General features: G+C 29.8%; 1 protein-coding gene across 1 annotated transcript; it reads right to left on the reverse strand.

Moving 5' to 3' along the window:
• Positions 1-2688: 2688 nt before the first annotated feature.
• On the reverse strand, positions 2689-5212 carry LOC113548254. Its single transcript, XM_026949044.1, has 2 exons — positions 4937-5212; positions 2689-2781 (listed from the first exon to the last, which is right to left on the reverse strand). Exons 1-2 carry the CDS (start codon positions 5210-5212, stop codon positions 2689-2691), a joined length of 369 nt encoding a protein of 122 aa, XP_026804845.1.
• Positions 5213-17011: the final 11799 nt, after the last annotated feature.

Here is a 17011-nt window from a genome sequence, read left to right on the forward strand (position 1 = left end):
AATAAAAACGTTTACAAACAATATTTGATGAGTATATTATGATCTTTGTGGTAGTAGATGTAAAACAGAAATATTGCAATCAATTAACAAATAAGTATATACCTATATTATCTGGACACCTCCCAAAAAACATTCAAAATACGCCACTATACACGTATATACATCTCTTAGTTCCACTTCTGGTAGACCAAGTGGAATGGGTACGAATGTATAAAATATATTTGGCTATAATATAGTTTAAAACTATAATTATAAGACGTGTCTATAATAACTGTATGGTTTAAATGTAATATAGTTATTCGTAGATTACCTGAACTGGTTTACTGTTGGTGTGGATAGCTAAAAATCAACTACTTAGTCTTTAATATTTTCGTTTCTTTTTTTTTTTTTTTTTTTTTTAATTGGTATGCATAATTAATATTAATATGCAATACATATAAACACAGCACCAGTACATAGTTATATAATATAGAATCGTTTAAATTTGGACCCGACATAACTATACCTATGCAGCAATAGTTGAGTGAAAACAAGTGAAAATAATAACATTCCGTTGCGGTTATAATTGACAATTCTATTAAGTTGTTTTTCGTGCAAAATTATATGCATTGTAATATTATAAAGATGTTTTTTTTTTTCGGAGAACACGTGAGAATTCGACTATTCCACGTAAATATAGAAAACGAAAGGATTATTATTACGACTGTAGATCATAATCAGACTGCTTAATTTTATCAAACAGGATTGTGACACTCATTCTAGTAATTTATCGCATATAAAATATACTTATACAAAGATTTTGGCAAATTTACTATTTTATGAAATTTATATTTACGTTTTGTGCGTTTAAAGTGGTACAGATAAATTTCGCGGCAGACGCGACCGATGTATTGTGATAGTGTCTTCACCAAATCAATATTTATGGTTGAATAATGTTTAACGCAAATCGGATATTATATAGGTGCCTATACAATACAGCTACGTTGATGTGCATCACCTAATATAGTGAACAACAGATTCACGTTTTAGAAGACAAAAAAAACTGGGCATCTTAATATTGTAATCAACATTTTAGATCGAGGATGTATATTATTATATATAAATATTATGTATATATTTTTATATCTTGATTGCGTTTTAATTGTCAGCATAAATAAAATATATCGAATTAGTCACTTCATAAATATATTTCGAATTAACTAATTTTTTATTTAAATTTGAGGAGTGAGGGACCACCATATCTATACGATACTAAAAATGTCTTGAAATAAATATAATTTAATAGCGAATCTAATCGTGAGGGAAATTATTATACCTATATAATATACACACGATGTAAAGAGCACTTTTAATAAATCCGGCCGGTAATTATTTGGCTATATTATTTGATAATATATATATATGTATAATGTATATATTGATAATAATTTATATGTTTAACGAATGATTTCAAATTTAATTAGTCATTGAATTTTTTCATACTGCTTAATGAACGAATATAATATGATATAAAATAAATAAATTTATCGAATTCTTGGGTTTTAAATTTAAAAAAAAATATATCGTAAATATCAACCGTGGGAAATTTTAGTAAGATGATTTAAAAAAGAAATTTACGATCGAGTAATAACGATTTGTAAGTTTTAATAAGCACAAACTTAAATGAATACGATTTTATATACATACTCATCTGAATAAATTAATGTTTTTTCCATACATAGAGTTATCATAATTTGTAAGAAGCGAGGGGATACGTCTATATAGTATTTTATATACTACTATAAATACTACAATATATTATACATATATGCATCTAAATAATGAAGTAGCAAACTGGTATTTCAGTAAAAAAAAAACATTTAACTAATGGCTGTAAACGAAAGAAACAAATATCGGAAAAAATAATTAAAAACAAAAAATACTGTGTAATTTGAATATTATCGATCGAATAAAATATCTTATAATAATATAATTAGGTATATTATTGATTTGATTTTATGTATCGTCGGTACTGCGATGCAGATAATTAATTGCATCCGATTCAATATTTGAATTTGTCATTATTTGAGGTCACGTACCTTAAACTTACTAATATTCGATGTATTTGATCAGTGTAATTTTTTTTCATATTATACAATTTAAACGATCGTGCATTTGTGCACGTAGGTATACATCAAAATTCGAAAAATGCATGTCTCGCGTGGTATTGGTAATTTGCCAATAATACTTAAAAAATAAACAAGAGAAATAATATCACATAAATTTGTAATTGAATTTATATCGGTGCAATTCCTGTTTTGCGCTTCTTAATTTTTTCTTACCACATAAATGCGTTAACGTATAAACACACTCATATATATTTCACCCGACGTGTTCCGGCTACTATTATTTATTTACTCGCGATTTTGTATAAGTACTCGACGTGAAAATATAAATCAAAAGAATCATCATAATAAATTATAATTTATTGCTATCGTGTGTAGGTTTATAATAATATAATACATTAATACCCCTACATATATAATAATAATTGTTAAGAGGATTAAAGTATTTTAAGTAAAAAAGAAATGAAACGTTCCAATATTATTTCATTTTTTTTTTTTAATAATAAATGTTTACGTGTTATTGACTTGACTACAATGTTATATATTTTGTCAATAACGTATAAATGCGAGCGGACAATTCGAATCACTCGGCGCCTTTTGTTCTGCTGCGGCCGGAAAGATCTGTTGACCGATCACCCATGTTTACGTTTTCATTATTTTGAAATTCAACCGGGATCTACAACAAACGTGTTTCAAAAACGAACATTATTAAAACAGCTTAACAACTAATTACTCGTTTTTGAATGATTATATTTAAACGACTTTGATTTAAATGCGACTCTGCGTAGGAGTATCATAAACTGCAGCGTGTGGAAGCGTATCTATATATATATATATATATGTAAATTATAAACGTAACGTTGTATAAATTACGTTGAAATAAACGTATTATAATTATTTATAAGTAGGTACCTAAATATAACTATAATATTATTGAAAAATTATTTATTAGATTCGTATAAATACCGATTATGTATAATTATTATCATATTTGATTTAGACAAAAATAATTTTATGAAGATCGCTTGCTTTTAAATCAAATTTAAAATATCGTTATAAAATTATTAAATGTTCATGGTCAGCCGAAAATTTAACATTAGCGCAGAAACATTAACGATACATACCTACTAGTATAAAATATTATTATTATTATAATATTATTGAAAGAAAGCGGTGCTTGGCATAGGCCGGCCCCCCGAATTTGGTTTATATATATCATGTATGTATAATTATGCGATCACCGACAGCGACCAAAATTAATACGTAAATAAATTATCACTCAGTGATTAATAAAATATTATCATTGGACCAAAAATGTCGAATGATGTAGAACTTCCGTTTATATAATGAGTGTTTGGCAACTGCAGGCAAATCGCAATAGTGATTGTTCAACGAGTAAAATCATAAAAAATGACGAAATTTTCGTGGCACACCGGTTTTTAAATTCTTCTTGTTGAAATTATTTGGAAAGCAATTATTATATTGTAAAGAAATTTAAAAATTTCATAAATTGTTTTGTTTTTATTTATATTATATTAAAACCGTATTACAATAAGCCTTTCGAAATTTTTCGAATTCAATACACTATATATAGCTATTTCAATTTTAGTTTCAATGACCCAACAATAATTTTGGTATTTAAGATCTGAGTAAAATATATACTATAATATAAAGAAACATTTAAATATTTAAAATACCCGGATAACCAATTTTCAAATCTTAAAAATATTAGTTTTAAATGTTTACATTGATAATAATTAGGATAAGTCAATTTATCCGAAAGACAGCGATTTGTTTATACTTATAATTAAAATTCGTATTTTTTTCCACGGTAGTTATTGATAACAAAAAATAAAATATACTCTTAGTTAATTTTTCACATTTTTTGAGAATCTTTGAATATTATTTATTTAAATTTCAATTTATGTTTAAAAATGTGTGATGTAAAATATTGAGGTAGTCTTTTGAAGTAAACAAGTTTTGATTGTTGTGAAACACTTATTAAAATGGCATAACAAATCGAGTGTTTAAGTATACTCGTTTCTATATACTACTGACTAGATTCGGTTATTCCAAAACAGAACTTAAATAAATTGTGTGAACATTATAGGCTTGGCAACCACCTTCTATGAAGATAATGTAAGAGGGTCCTATCTAGGAAGGTTTTTTTTTTTATATAATTAATATATACAGTTTCAAATACACCTACCGCAGTTACTTATATTATAATCATATCTGTGCAACATTATACGATATAAGCTTGTTTTAGAAATACCAAGGTATACCTGGTATACAATTTTGTAATAAAATATTATAATATGCATATTTATATTATATTTCAGATTGGTACCTAATAAAGAAAGTGTGATTAATCCGGTTAATTAATTGCAGAGCTAGTGTCTTGAAGGTAATCAATGTAATAACATAAAATAAATAATAATAATTATGTTCGTCACCTGAATATCTGTCTACAGTATAGCTACTTAAGCTATACCCACTAATTATTACTGTATTATATAATAAGTGTATATAATAACGTAGTTAGTAGTAACAGATGAAATTGTTTTTTTTTTAGTTTTACTAATACATTTTTGTGTCATATCACATTAAAGTTTTGGTTTTACAATAGATACGATCGATGTAAATAATTGTCAAACCCGCAAAATCCTTAAACAATACGATCGAGTTAACAAATAAAATAAATTAATGAAAATTCACGAAAACCATTCAACTATAATTATAAGTTTGATAATAATCAATAATAACACTATTAATCACTTTTGAGAAAATATCAAATAAATAATTTTATTAAATGTACTGCTTGTACTTACATAAATTCTTTTTTTCTTGTAGATTGTGATCGACCACTTTTTTATCAGCCGTTTTTCCATTACTACGCACATACCAGGTGGAGTCTTGGGACGAAGTTTCGACATGCAATTATCCATCCAACTCCTAGTCTGCAGTATTTCCGTCCTACGATCGCCCAAACTTACATATTTACGCTCCTTTTTGTACACGTAAACCCAAACCTCGGACAACTTCACGCGAACTACCGCGTTGGGTGCCGGATCAGGTTCTTCGCATATAGAATCAAACGGCCACATAGAAAATATTACACAGCGGTCATCGTATGATGTAAAATGTGAAATTTAGTTTTAGGATAATCTATTAAATCAAGCGTTTGTTTGTTTAGTAACGTGGTTTTATACGTATAAAGCCACAGTGATACGCGTAAAAATAGTTATTACGAAAAAAAAAAAAATATCAGTTATAAATATAAAACATATGTTTAATATTTATAAATGAAATTTCGTATATAATATTATGTACATATATAGATCCTAATGGCTAATATATGTTCACATGTACAGTTGAGATGTCTCACGCTGCAATGTCGTAGGTTTTTTTTTTTGTATACGATGATCGATCGATTAGAAGGGTTTCCGATGTTTTCAGAGGAACCGTAATATATTAATCTATACGGCAGCTAGTTCGCGTATTATAATAGTATATATATATATATACAAACGACGATTGGTATAAAAGGATTAAAAAAAAAAACACCAACGAGATGATTATGGCGCGTACTATGGTAATTTTTTTTTATACTAATCGAATCAGATTATATTTGAGATTATATAAGCGTTGATTCGTTGTTGTCGTTGTATAATATCATATTTTGAAAATGCGCTGCAATTGGCTGATCGATGTATAGTGTGTATTGTAAAGTATTTGAAAGTCACCGCAGTCTTAATGTACTGTAGTGCTACTAATATCGCTACGCAATAGTAAAAAGTTCCCAACTCGCTGTTTTTGTTACACCTATGTGTTGATATTATGACGCATTGCATTTTTTTGGTTTTAATGTAGAAAAACGTTTAGGTCGTATTCTATGTGGTCCTGGAAAGAAAAGAAAATCACACGTGAACTGTTGAATCCATCACACGGTTTATTCAAGCTTTTTTTTTAATTTATGCGGCTCATGCGTCGGATATGGCAGTAATGACTTTTCGGCATCTCGTTACGATAAAGTGTATAAACTTTTTTTTTTAGAATAGATTTTTGTCGAAGATAAAATAGAAATATTTTATTAGTTTTAAGCAATGCATGGTTTTTAAAAGAAGCATTGAAAAATCAAAATATAGAAAAACCGACACTATAGCTTTTTCCATTGGACCGTTGTATGTTCGTTGTTGATGCCCTACTATTGCTAATACCACGCATTACTTACAATCGCGAATTTAATAGTATGTAACTATGTCATAAATAAACAAATACGGAATCGACACTTCACGTTGGCAATATTTTAATAAGAGTATTAGTCTAGATACAATGCTGAGATTAACGTTCTTTAAAATCATATGTCCGGGAACACGAATATTGTTATGTATATTTTATACACTCCGGCGCCGTATATATTACTATAGATATACGTATAACTATTATAAATATAAATTTAGTAAATAATGGTGCATATTATAATGTTAATATATTTTATTTTAAATTACTACGGTTATATACTGTATCATACAGTAACTACTATAACTATAATACGAGTATATAATAAAATAACAATAAATTATTATCAATATTATTATATTATTATTAAATCAGTCATAGTATAATATAATATTTTATTTTTTATAATACGGACACGTGGTCAAATGTATTTTACTTATTTATGACCGATGTGATTTTACATAATATTATACGCACGAGTATTTACAATCTATTAAATGTAGGTAAGCCGTCATTGCTGTTGCTTTAAACCGTCAGTTGTTTAATCAAGTCAATGGCAATAAATATAGATTTCCATTATAGAGATACTATAAGAGCGAGTGCACCATAGATCGGTACGTTAGATACATTTGCGATTTTTAAGAGTTTCTGACCGATCGATATTTAAGATACACTAAACTATAAAACTAAGAATTTATTATACGATTGAAATTTTATTGTACACTCTTTATACGCGCTATTATTTTAATATTTACAGTTTTACGCTTATATGCATATGACATATAGTGTTAAATCAATATACATTAGATATCATGACGTATACAACTAATAGTTATTAAGTAAATAATTATTTAATAAGTAATACAATTTTTTTATTAAGTATTAATATAAATTATAAAGTATAAATATTAATAGGATAATGACAATAAATTATATTTGTACCTACAGCATCAGCATAGCTGGAAATTAGGTTAATTAGGTTTATTCATAAGAAATAAGAGTAGACGGAAAGTGGTTCTTCAGCGGTGATATCTGGATGCGGTTACTGTGTACCTTCAACACCGCGCAGTGACAATAAAGTGATAATTTTTTAATTGCAAGTACCTATCTATTTGTTAGTCGTAAGTATATCGACATATACGAGAAAGTGACGCCCGACGTGGTGCTCGAATCTACGAATCCGAGAAGATTAAGAGTCGCACCTACATATTATATATATATTCGTATGCTATGGAACCAGAATGCCGTTTTATCGTGATCGGGGGAATCGACTTATTTCGATATTAATTATGTAGGGAAGGATTTCTATTTCTTATGGATACGTTTTTTGTAACTGGGAGTCTGGGCACTTGTGCAAGAGGCTTTTATTAGTAAGAAAGTTTGGTTTGTGTATCTAAAATAATAATATCAATATTTTTCAAATAATACTTTACTACGCGAAAATGGCTGTTAATAATATTGCTTATTTGAATTCGGTTGTATTAGTAGTTTTATTCGAACTAAATGCCAAGTGTTATTTTAATATTAAATAATAATTCAGACAGTCAAAAAGTGTCGAGTTTGTATTTTTGTGGCGGTCAATTATATAGTGTGAATCAATGGATCCTTTATTATGTTTATATAATATAGAATATATTACAAATTTTACACCGTCATTTAAAGTCCGTCAAAAATTGCAACGAATACAAACCTTATAATTTACTATATCGTTGCAGTTTAACGATTGACGATGACAGCTCAATTATAATAATAATTAATTATTATTAAAATGTGTATTTTAATTTTTTTACTGCTGCTAAAGTCACGGTATAATATGTAAATATGTATTATTATAGGTTAATATGTAGGTAAATACATACTCATCAAAACGTAATGTTGCTTTAATTATTATTTACACAAGAAATATATTTATATATTATACACGTGGAACTTGCAGAACTAGATATAGTCGCAACATTTTAATATGGAAATTTACAGCAATAATTACTGTAGTAATAATGATAACAAAAATTAAAATAATAATAATAATAATAATAGTAAAAATGCGAATCGTCCTTGACATTTTTTTTCAAAACGCCTCTAGCTGTTAGATTTCCTGCAGTAGCGACTCAGTGAAGCGGATGTGTGAGTAATATTGTAATAATAACGTGTACGAAATATATCCCGAACATGTCCAACATAATATTATATTATACTGTTATTTTCAATAAACTTTTAATTATATTTGCAATAAATCAAACGTATTATTCGTAACGTGTACGTAGTATCTGTATGATATAAGTCGTAACCGTAAACCGTATATTATATTATTATGTGACGTTTATTATGTAGAATATTCAATTTTCAAAAACACTCTCCGCTGCAGCGGCGACGATAAACGCGCCGTTATTATTAATCTTAACCGCGGCGGCGCAGCGTCGATTTGAAACACTTGTTTAACGCGTTAATGGAAGCGCATTTGTCTCGGGCGTGATGACGTTATATATAAATATATTTACACATACACACACACATATATATATTATATAACGTATATACACTGCACATCACGTGAACGAGTACGAAAAATAATAATTGGTGAGCGCGGTAATACTATAATATATTACAACTTACAACATGTATAGTGAGTGAGTGCGGTCCGGGCGTGGGTAGATGACGGATTGAGAGCACACCGGCGAGATAGAGATCAAGAGAAGAGTGAAAGATACGACGAGTCGGTTCTCAAGATAAAGTAGTATTGTATATACACGTATTATTGATTGATACATTTCCAAATGGACTATGGTAAAATAATTACGCCGCAGACTAGATTTTTGTTTTTATTTTTTTTTTTTTTTTTTTGTCGAGTCAAATGTTAATTAAGATCGGACCGCGAACGCGACCGTAGGCGAAACGTTTACGACTCCCACCTTTATATATATATATTATATAAAAAGTAGGTATATTATTCATTGAATGACCGTCATCTTCTCCATCGCCGCATGTTCCAATTGAAAATGGCATGTGTAATGCGTATTATATAATCCATAAGGTAATACAGTATATTATAGTATGAAGAACTCAAAATGCGAAAAACCATAGTCAAGCGATGCGTAAATTGTAAGACTCGCGATGTGTTTGATAGATTCAAATGTAAAAAAAAAAATAGATTTAAGTGATTCATCGTCGTGTCCTTATAAAGTTATAAATTATACTCGATCTAGGAAATTAAGGATGAACGAGATTATATTATTCTGAATTTCAGAATAACGAACGATTGACGTACAAAAAATACACACTTTTGAATTTCGAACACATTTATTTATAAATTATATATATTACGTAAAATATTGTTATACAAAACAACGTACCGATCATCTAAACGTAATTGTGAAAATCGCACAGGGCAAGGCCTATAGAATTTATTGTCGATGGCGGATTCAACAAATCGGTAATTACAAAATTTAATCCCATGTCGAATCCAATAATAGTGACATGATTTTATTCGTAGCTCCTTGATAGTTTTACGTACGACGATATTTCGTCTTACTCGTCGCGCAGACACCACGCGTGCTTACTCCTTACATGATATTATAATCGAGCTTTATTGTGCAATATACGGGTGACAATGAATAGAATATTGTGAACACAAAAATTATTTTTGTCGCGCATATTCATATTTTTCGAATCACATATAATACAATACCTTTATATGTATATATATATATATATATATATATACTATTGTACCTATACGATCTATTATGATTTGATTAAATATTCAAAACGTGCGTGTATATCACACATATGTATATAATATGTACACAGAACGATATAATAACAATCGTAAGCACCTACACGTCTTATATACGCATATGTATATACATATATATATATTATATATATTATAATGTAAACTTACACGGCCATTATTATTGTAGGTATACAATATGTTTAATACGAAATATGCGGCGGCAACCCGTGTAACTCATTTATTCTACAAACGCCTGAAACATGATTATGCAAATGCGCTCGTCGAGCTCCCGTGCACTCGGCGGGTTATTAACGATTGTTCTTGTAGCATTATTACACGCTGTGGCGTCCGGAAACCCTTTTCGCATACGTACCTATAAAAACATGCGCAACATATAATATACGGCCTATACAGTTGATATCATGTACAATATATACGTATCTATAGGTAAAGCGCGTTGAATACCAGACTCGCGTATGTGTAATACACGCTGTGCCCTCGAACTATATCATAATATAATATAATAATATATATATATAATATATCTCGTGTATACGCTCTAGCACACGTATACACTTCTATCAAAATATAGGTATATATAGAGTATATATCATTATAATATACGACCTTTCGTCGGCAATCGCTGCAAAGGGTCAGTACCACGAGCGTATCATATACATACGGTATATATATATATATATATATAATACTATTATATTTATGGCGCACTACCTGTAAATAGATGACTACAATATTATTGTAAGCACATATATGCACTTTTATAATACTATGCACGTGTAACGCGTATTTAAATGTACAAGTACATTTCTATTGTTTCGGCCGTATATCATATACCGCTGGCTGCAGTTGTAGCGTTTTGTAATTCGATTTTCCGTCGATTTTCCCGAGCGATGTCAACATCGTCCGCTATTCGTATACCAACATATCTACAGCAGTATATAGGTTATACTTATAATAATCGGCTGCATAATATATCACGCGCACCGGATCTGATGCAGAAGACATGACGTACCTGTTATCTATATATATATATATATATATATATATAGACTCATAATATTATGCGCCTATTATAGTTTATATAATTTTCTTACTGCACTATACAAGGTGTAACAAGACCATTTGATAAACTTACATTACAAATGTTACTATATTTGTCAAATAGTCCTGTTGCGCTCTGTATATTGTCGTTGTGTATTTCTAATATTGTATGGACAATTTTTAGGCAGATATAGAAAAAAAACCTATTCTATAGAGCTGCATATTTTATTGTATTCATTTGGATTTTATATATTCGTCATATTCTCTATTCTGATTAAACGATAATTCACTGCAGACAATATTATATCTATGCGCGTATGGCAAGCCACCGTTAGATCCTTTTGCTGTAATGAGAGAAGTTCGTCCGAAGGCGAAACTGCCGTAACAGTGTATTATACGATGTTTTATTCATTAATGTGATATCTTATAAGTTGCAATAATATAATGACTTTCACAATAATTTTTTTTTTTTTTTTACAAATCTGACAAGTTCAATATATTATTGACAGATGACAATGTATATTTATAATATATTAATATTATTGTAGAACCCGATGCTACTGCATGGCTTATGTAATCGATAAAAATAGTATTCTTTGATTTGAGTAGTACAACTATACTGCAATGTATGACATTGTATGGATACATTGATTTAAAAATATTATTATAGTAGCCAGCAGGTTATAATATAATATAATAATATAATATTATACGATTATTTAAAAAATGTCATTGAAATAACATTATCTGATTTATTATAAATTATAATGTATATTACTTTCGAATTGATAAGACACAACCGCCTCCTCAACACAATACTACCCCACTTCAACACGGATCACAGATTATTCCGACTGCACTTCACACATAATTAACTGTAGAACATTTATTTTTAATTAATATTTATTAATTTTAAACTCGGGTATTGTATCTGAACTATTATTAACTATTATTAATGTCCACAGCTTTATAGCTTATGCACACCTACCTATAAGTATATGTATTATGTATGTATAAAATAAATAAATAAATTACTCGTGAAATAAAAAAGCACGGAAACCCTTGCTTACCAATACCTACTGATGATTGTTTCGATAAGATATATAGACGCACATCACGTATTTTAATGACAGTTATGTATCGTATTTTTATTTAAGTAATATCACTGCGTAGATCCGTAGTGAATCGTTTAATAATCTCGTTGTTGTTTAGCGATAATACGAAAGTACGATGCAGATGAACGAAAAACGTTTAAATATAATGGAATCGTTTATCAGCTGTGCAGCATGACAGTCAGACCTGCAGTTACCGTGCAGAAGCGAGTAGGTTTTTCCAAAACTAAAGGGTGGGAAGTAAAAATTAGTATACATAACATATTATTATAAAATGAATAATATGGAATATATTATTATATATATATATATATATCGTATGTGTGTGTGCGTTATATGCATATGGAAGTATATTAAATGACGTTATCGTTTAACATAAATCCTTAGGATTATTTGTGCGGTCCACGGCAAAGTTATATTTTATTCTTCACCGCCGTCGCTGAGTGCGCATAACATAATAATAGTAACTATAATACACACACACACCACACACATGTATAAATATAATATATGTATATATATATATATATATATATATACATATATACACACCAGAGCGACGCATATATTGTAATGAGATGGCAATACAACAAGAGAGAAACTCGAATGCTAATAATGTGTAATGTTTTAACGTGCCAAAGTGTAATCAGACTATCCCATTTCCAGAGCAAATAAATATCGAACCGGCCGCATGGGTGGCGGTATCGCGTGTATTTGTGAATGAAATACATATATATTATTATATTATCGTATACGCATTATTTTTATTATTATTATTACTATTATTAATTTCGTTCCACGTAGGCGTCACGTATATACGGCAATAAGTCATCAGCGTCCGGAGGTCCGTAAATATGTCGAGTCTACGACTCGTTGGTAGGAATGGGTGTAAAAAACCTATTTATAGGTCTTATACCTTTGTCGGAGAAAAACGCGAACGATCGTATGGGTCGGTCAGTATATATTATATTCCCAATAGCCGATCTATGTGATAATCTTTCCGTATCAATCACTTTTATAAAACGTAAAATATTGGAAATCTTTTATTTTAAAATAATATGGTATACACGTACGTATGATAATATCTGTATCCGTAATTGTTTAAGAATCGAGGGGATCGCATTCAACGCAACTACAATTTAGTCTTATAAATGGAATCCTCGTGTCACAATGTTAGTTACCATACTCCTCCGAAACGGTTCGACCGATTTTTATGAAATTTTAAATGCATATTCAGTAGGTCTGAAAATCGGCTACTATCCAAGTTTGTGTGTTGTGCGATAAGTGGTTCCGGAGTTATGGCCTCTTAACTGTTATCAGTTGAGGTACGCGGCAGCGGTATACTCAACAGGCGGGGTACGGGTTCATGATATTTATTTATTTTTGTTGGAATTATCGACTTTCATTAAAATTGAACAATATTGTTATTATTGTCAGATCTGTTATCGTGTATGCATGCACGACAATAATTCCATCAACAGTCGTATTTGACGTGGTGTACACGACCGGTGACGAGTGATGACAAAGTGACGCCACCGAGTAGTTTTTCCCGTTTATTTTTACATTTACGAGGTTTTTGAGTTTTTTCCTTTATTTAACTCCAGTCGACTGTTCGTTATTGTCTGTGTTCACGTCTCCACGTTGACGACGTTAAATGAAATAGACGCCTGTCTATGGCATTACAAGTTACGTTTTACGACAAATGTTTATTTTGTTTTCACTTATAAGAGCTCTAACTTCCACAGATTTTTTTTTCACATTTCTAACAATATATTTAAGAAAAATAAAATGTTTTGCTGCTTTCGTAAAACAGTCTAATATTTAAATGTATACGCATATGTATGTGGGGCTAATTTGAGCCGTAATACAAGTAGATCCAGAAGCATGCGAAATACAAGAGCATCTTTCACTCATTTACCACATCCTTACACACTTACGATAAGTTAGTGATTTTTTTTCTACACTATAAATTCCCTAGAAATAATTTATATGGTAAAACAACGTTTGCCGGTCAGCTAGTTTATACTATAAAATGACGAGTGCTTTTTCTCGATATTTAACAAGGAAATTTCGTTTTACTAGAAGTAAACTGCATACCATCAAATTGTATATTTAAAATACATTCCATTTCAGCGTTAAAAAATGTAATTTTATACTTTTATGGAATATATTATTTTTTATTTATTCATATAATAAGGTTATTATTATCGATGCGTAATCATATAGGTATCTGTTTTGACGAGAATAAAAGAAGGGTTCGTTTTACATTGTCTTCCGTTTTGAACCGATCACGGATCTTGCGTTTTTTTTTTTTGTTGCTATTATTTATAATTGTACGTAAATACCGACTGGTCTACGTGGCTGAGGGTATAGATAAGTCTATAATAATATTAATGTATTGAGTATTAGCTCCCCTTGGGCTTCGTTGCGTCATCGCGTGTCAGAAGTATGCAAATTAAATAGCGAATATCGAAAGACCTTAACAAGCTAACAGGATTATAAAAAAAACGTTTAGATTTTTGCTCGAAAAAAATCAGTCTAGTGGTTACTGTGATGTACTCATTGGCCTCGGTAATTTAATAAATAATATTACATTTAGGTAGCGTTCGAATAACGAGAGGTTCAAAATACATTTGAGACGATAGAATTATAAAACGGATGACGAAAAATAACACGATTTTATACAATATTAAAATGTGTTGACGACATTTCCTCTTAACATTATACAAACATTCGGTATGCACAGCGGTTACCCTTTTACATAAAATTTAATTTATCGGACGCGGCCATAATACAATCGTTATTATTGTTTTAAACCAACCATTACGGCAGTGTGTATATAATATACACAACAAATTTATTATCAAGTTCACGCCGAATGCGATTGTAATACATTTCGTGTTTTATTTTGTTTTCGTGTTCTATCTCACTCATTCTGTCTCTCTTCAGCTCCGTTTCGCTTCCGACCGCAACGGTCCGTTTTCTATAACACGACGCCGCGGTCGTCGGGTCAGATGTTAACGTTTCCGCGTATACACATAATATTAATATTATAACGTCTGCTCGCAGGTGCAGCTGAAGTATGTATAGGTATATATTATAATAATACTCGAGTCGACGAATAAAAGGGTTAACGCGTATGTAATATGTTAACACATTATTCGCCGTGTGCGCGCATAGGAAGTGACAACCGCCCCACGTCGACCTTGCAGTCCGTTTTTTTATATACCTACCTATAACCGCGTATATACCTAAATACACACATACACATACACTTGCATTATAATATAGCCGACCGCCATAAATTATGATAATCTTCTGGAAACCGGAACTGACGCCACGCGTTAAACATATACATATATATATATATATATTATATATACATGTTATAAATACCGCTGTTGCAGGTATACGATGACGGCGTATTATATACGTGTATATATTATAAAATTATATATTAATATTTTACGTATAATAATTATTATGTACAGATGCAGCAGTAGTACCATGCAGATAAATTAGTGAAATTCGAATTATGATTGTATTATACCTATCTGACTACCTATATAGTATATACATACCGCACCGTTCGCACCGCTTATTCGAGTATATACTGTTGTTATAATATTATATATAGTTGGTTTTTACTTGCAGTTGCTATTAATCTTGGTTTTATACCAAAACTGAAGACCCATAATACGCATGTTTTCGTTTTCGGAAAAAAAACGAGATTGCAGTTATACGTACGCGGATGGAGGCTGTTATTAAAAATTATAGGCCAAAAAAAAAATAAAACATAAATATTAAATATTGAATTATATTATGGCGACCGGTGTAGTACTTACAACCTACATACAATACGGTTAAACAACAGCGCTGTTAAGTTTTAATCCTTAAATATTAGGTGTACCTATAAATCCATACGACATTACGACTATCAATAAAGCGCCTAGAATTTAATAATTTAAGCAGCTAGACAAGTCACTGAGACATCTATACGTTGAATATGCAAAAGTGATCCGTTCGCTCATAAAATTATTCGGTAGATAATACAGAAGACAGTGTTTTATTTGATAGGCGTAGTGGTGTATTATGTGATGTTTAATATTATTATATTGTACGTTTATAATAATATTAATATATACGTGTTTAAAAATATATTCAGTTACAATCGCGCTTTAGATATTATGATTTGTTTTTCCGACACCATATATGTGTCGGCTATATTATCTGTACATTAAATGCATAACGTGCTAAAGTTTCGAACAAATCCGTTGATTCGTTATGTCCGCGAATCGGTTTCCAAAACAGGTATATGCGTACCATACTGTCGTATAAATATATAACACATACTATACATAGACGCAGCGGTCGTCGGCGAGTGAGAATATTAAGTTGATATAATTCTAGTAGCTATAGCTATAATATATTATATAATATGTAAATATGTTATTTACATTATATGTTATATATATATTGTATTATACATAAAGTATATTATTTATTTTATATTAAAAATATGTATCGATGATAGTCGCAATAAAATTCCAATCCCAAGTAGATTTCACTCGGATATTATTTATAGGTTAATTTTTTTAATGGAGTGTTGTTACAATAATATTATCGTATACTTTATAAAGTCAGCACGCTGGATGTACGTATTTTGTTAGAATGTATACTATATATTTTATATAAATAAAATAAATATATTACGGTACAATGGTATATCGACATGTAGCTAAAATTCTAAAGTATGA

The sequence above is a fragment of the Rhopalosiphum maidis genome, chromosome 4 (genome assembly GCF_003676215.2).
Source record: "Rhopalosiphum maidis isolate BTI-1 chromosome 4, ASM367621v3, whole genome shotgun sequence".
NCBI lineage: Eukaryota > Metazoa > Arthropoda > Insecta > Hemiptera > Aphididae > Rhopalosiphum > Rhopalosiphum maidis.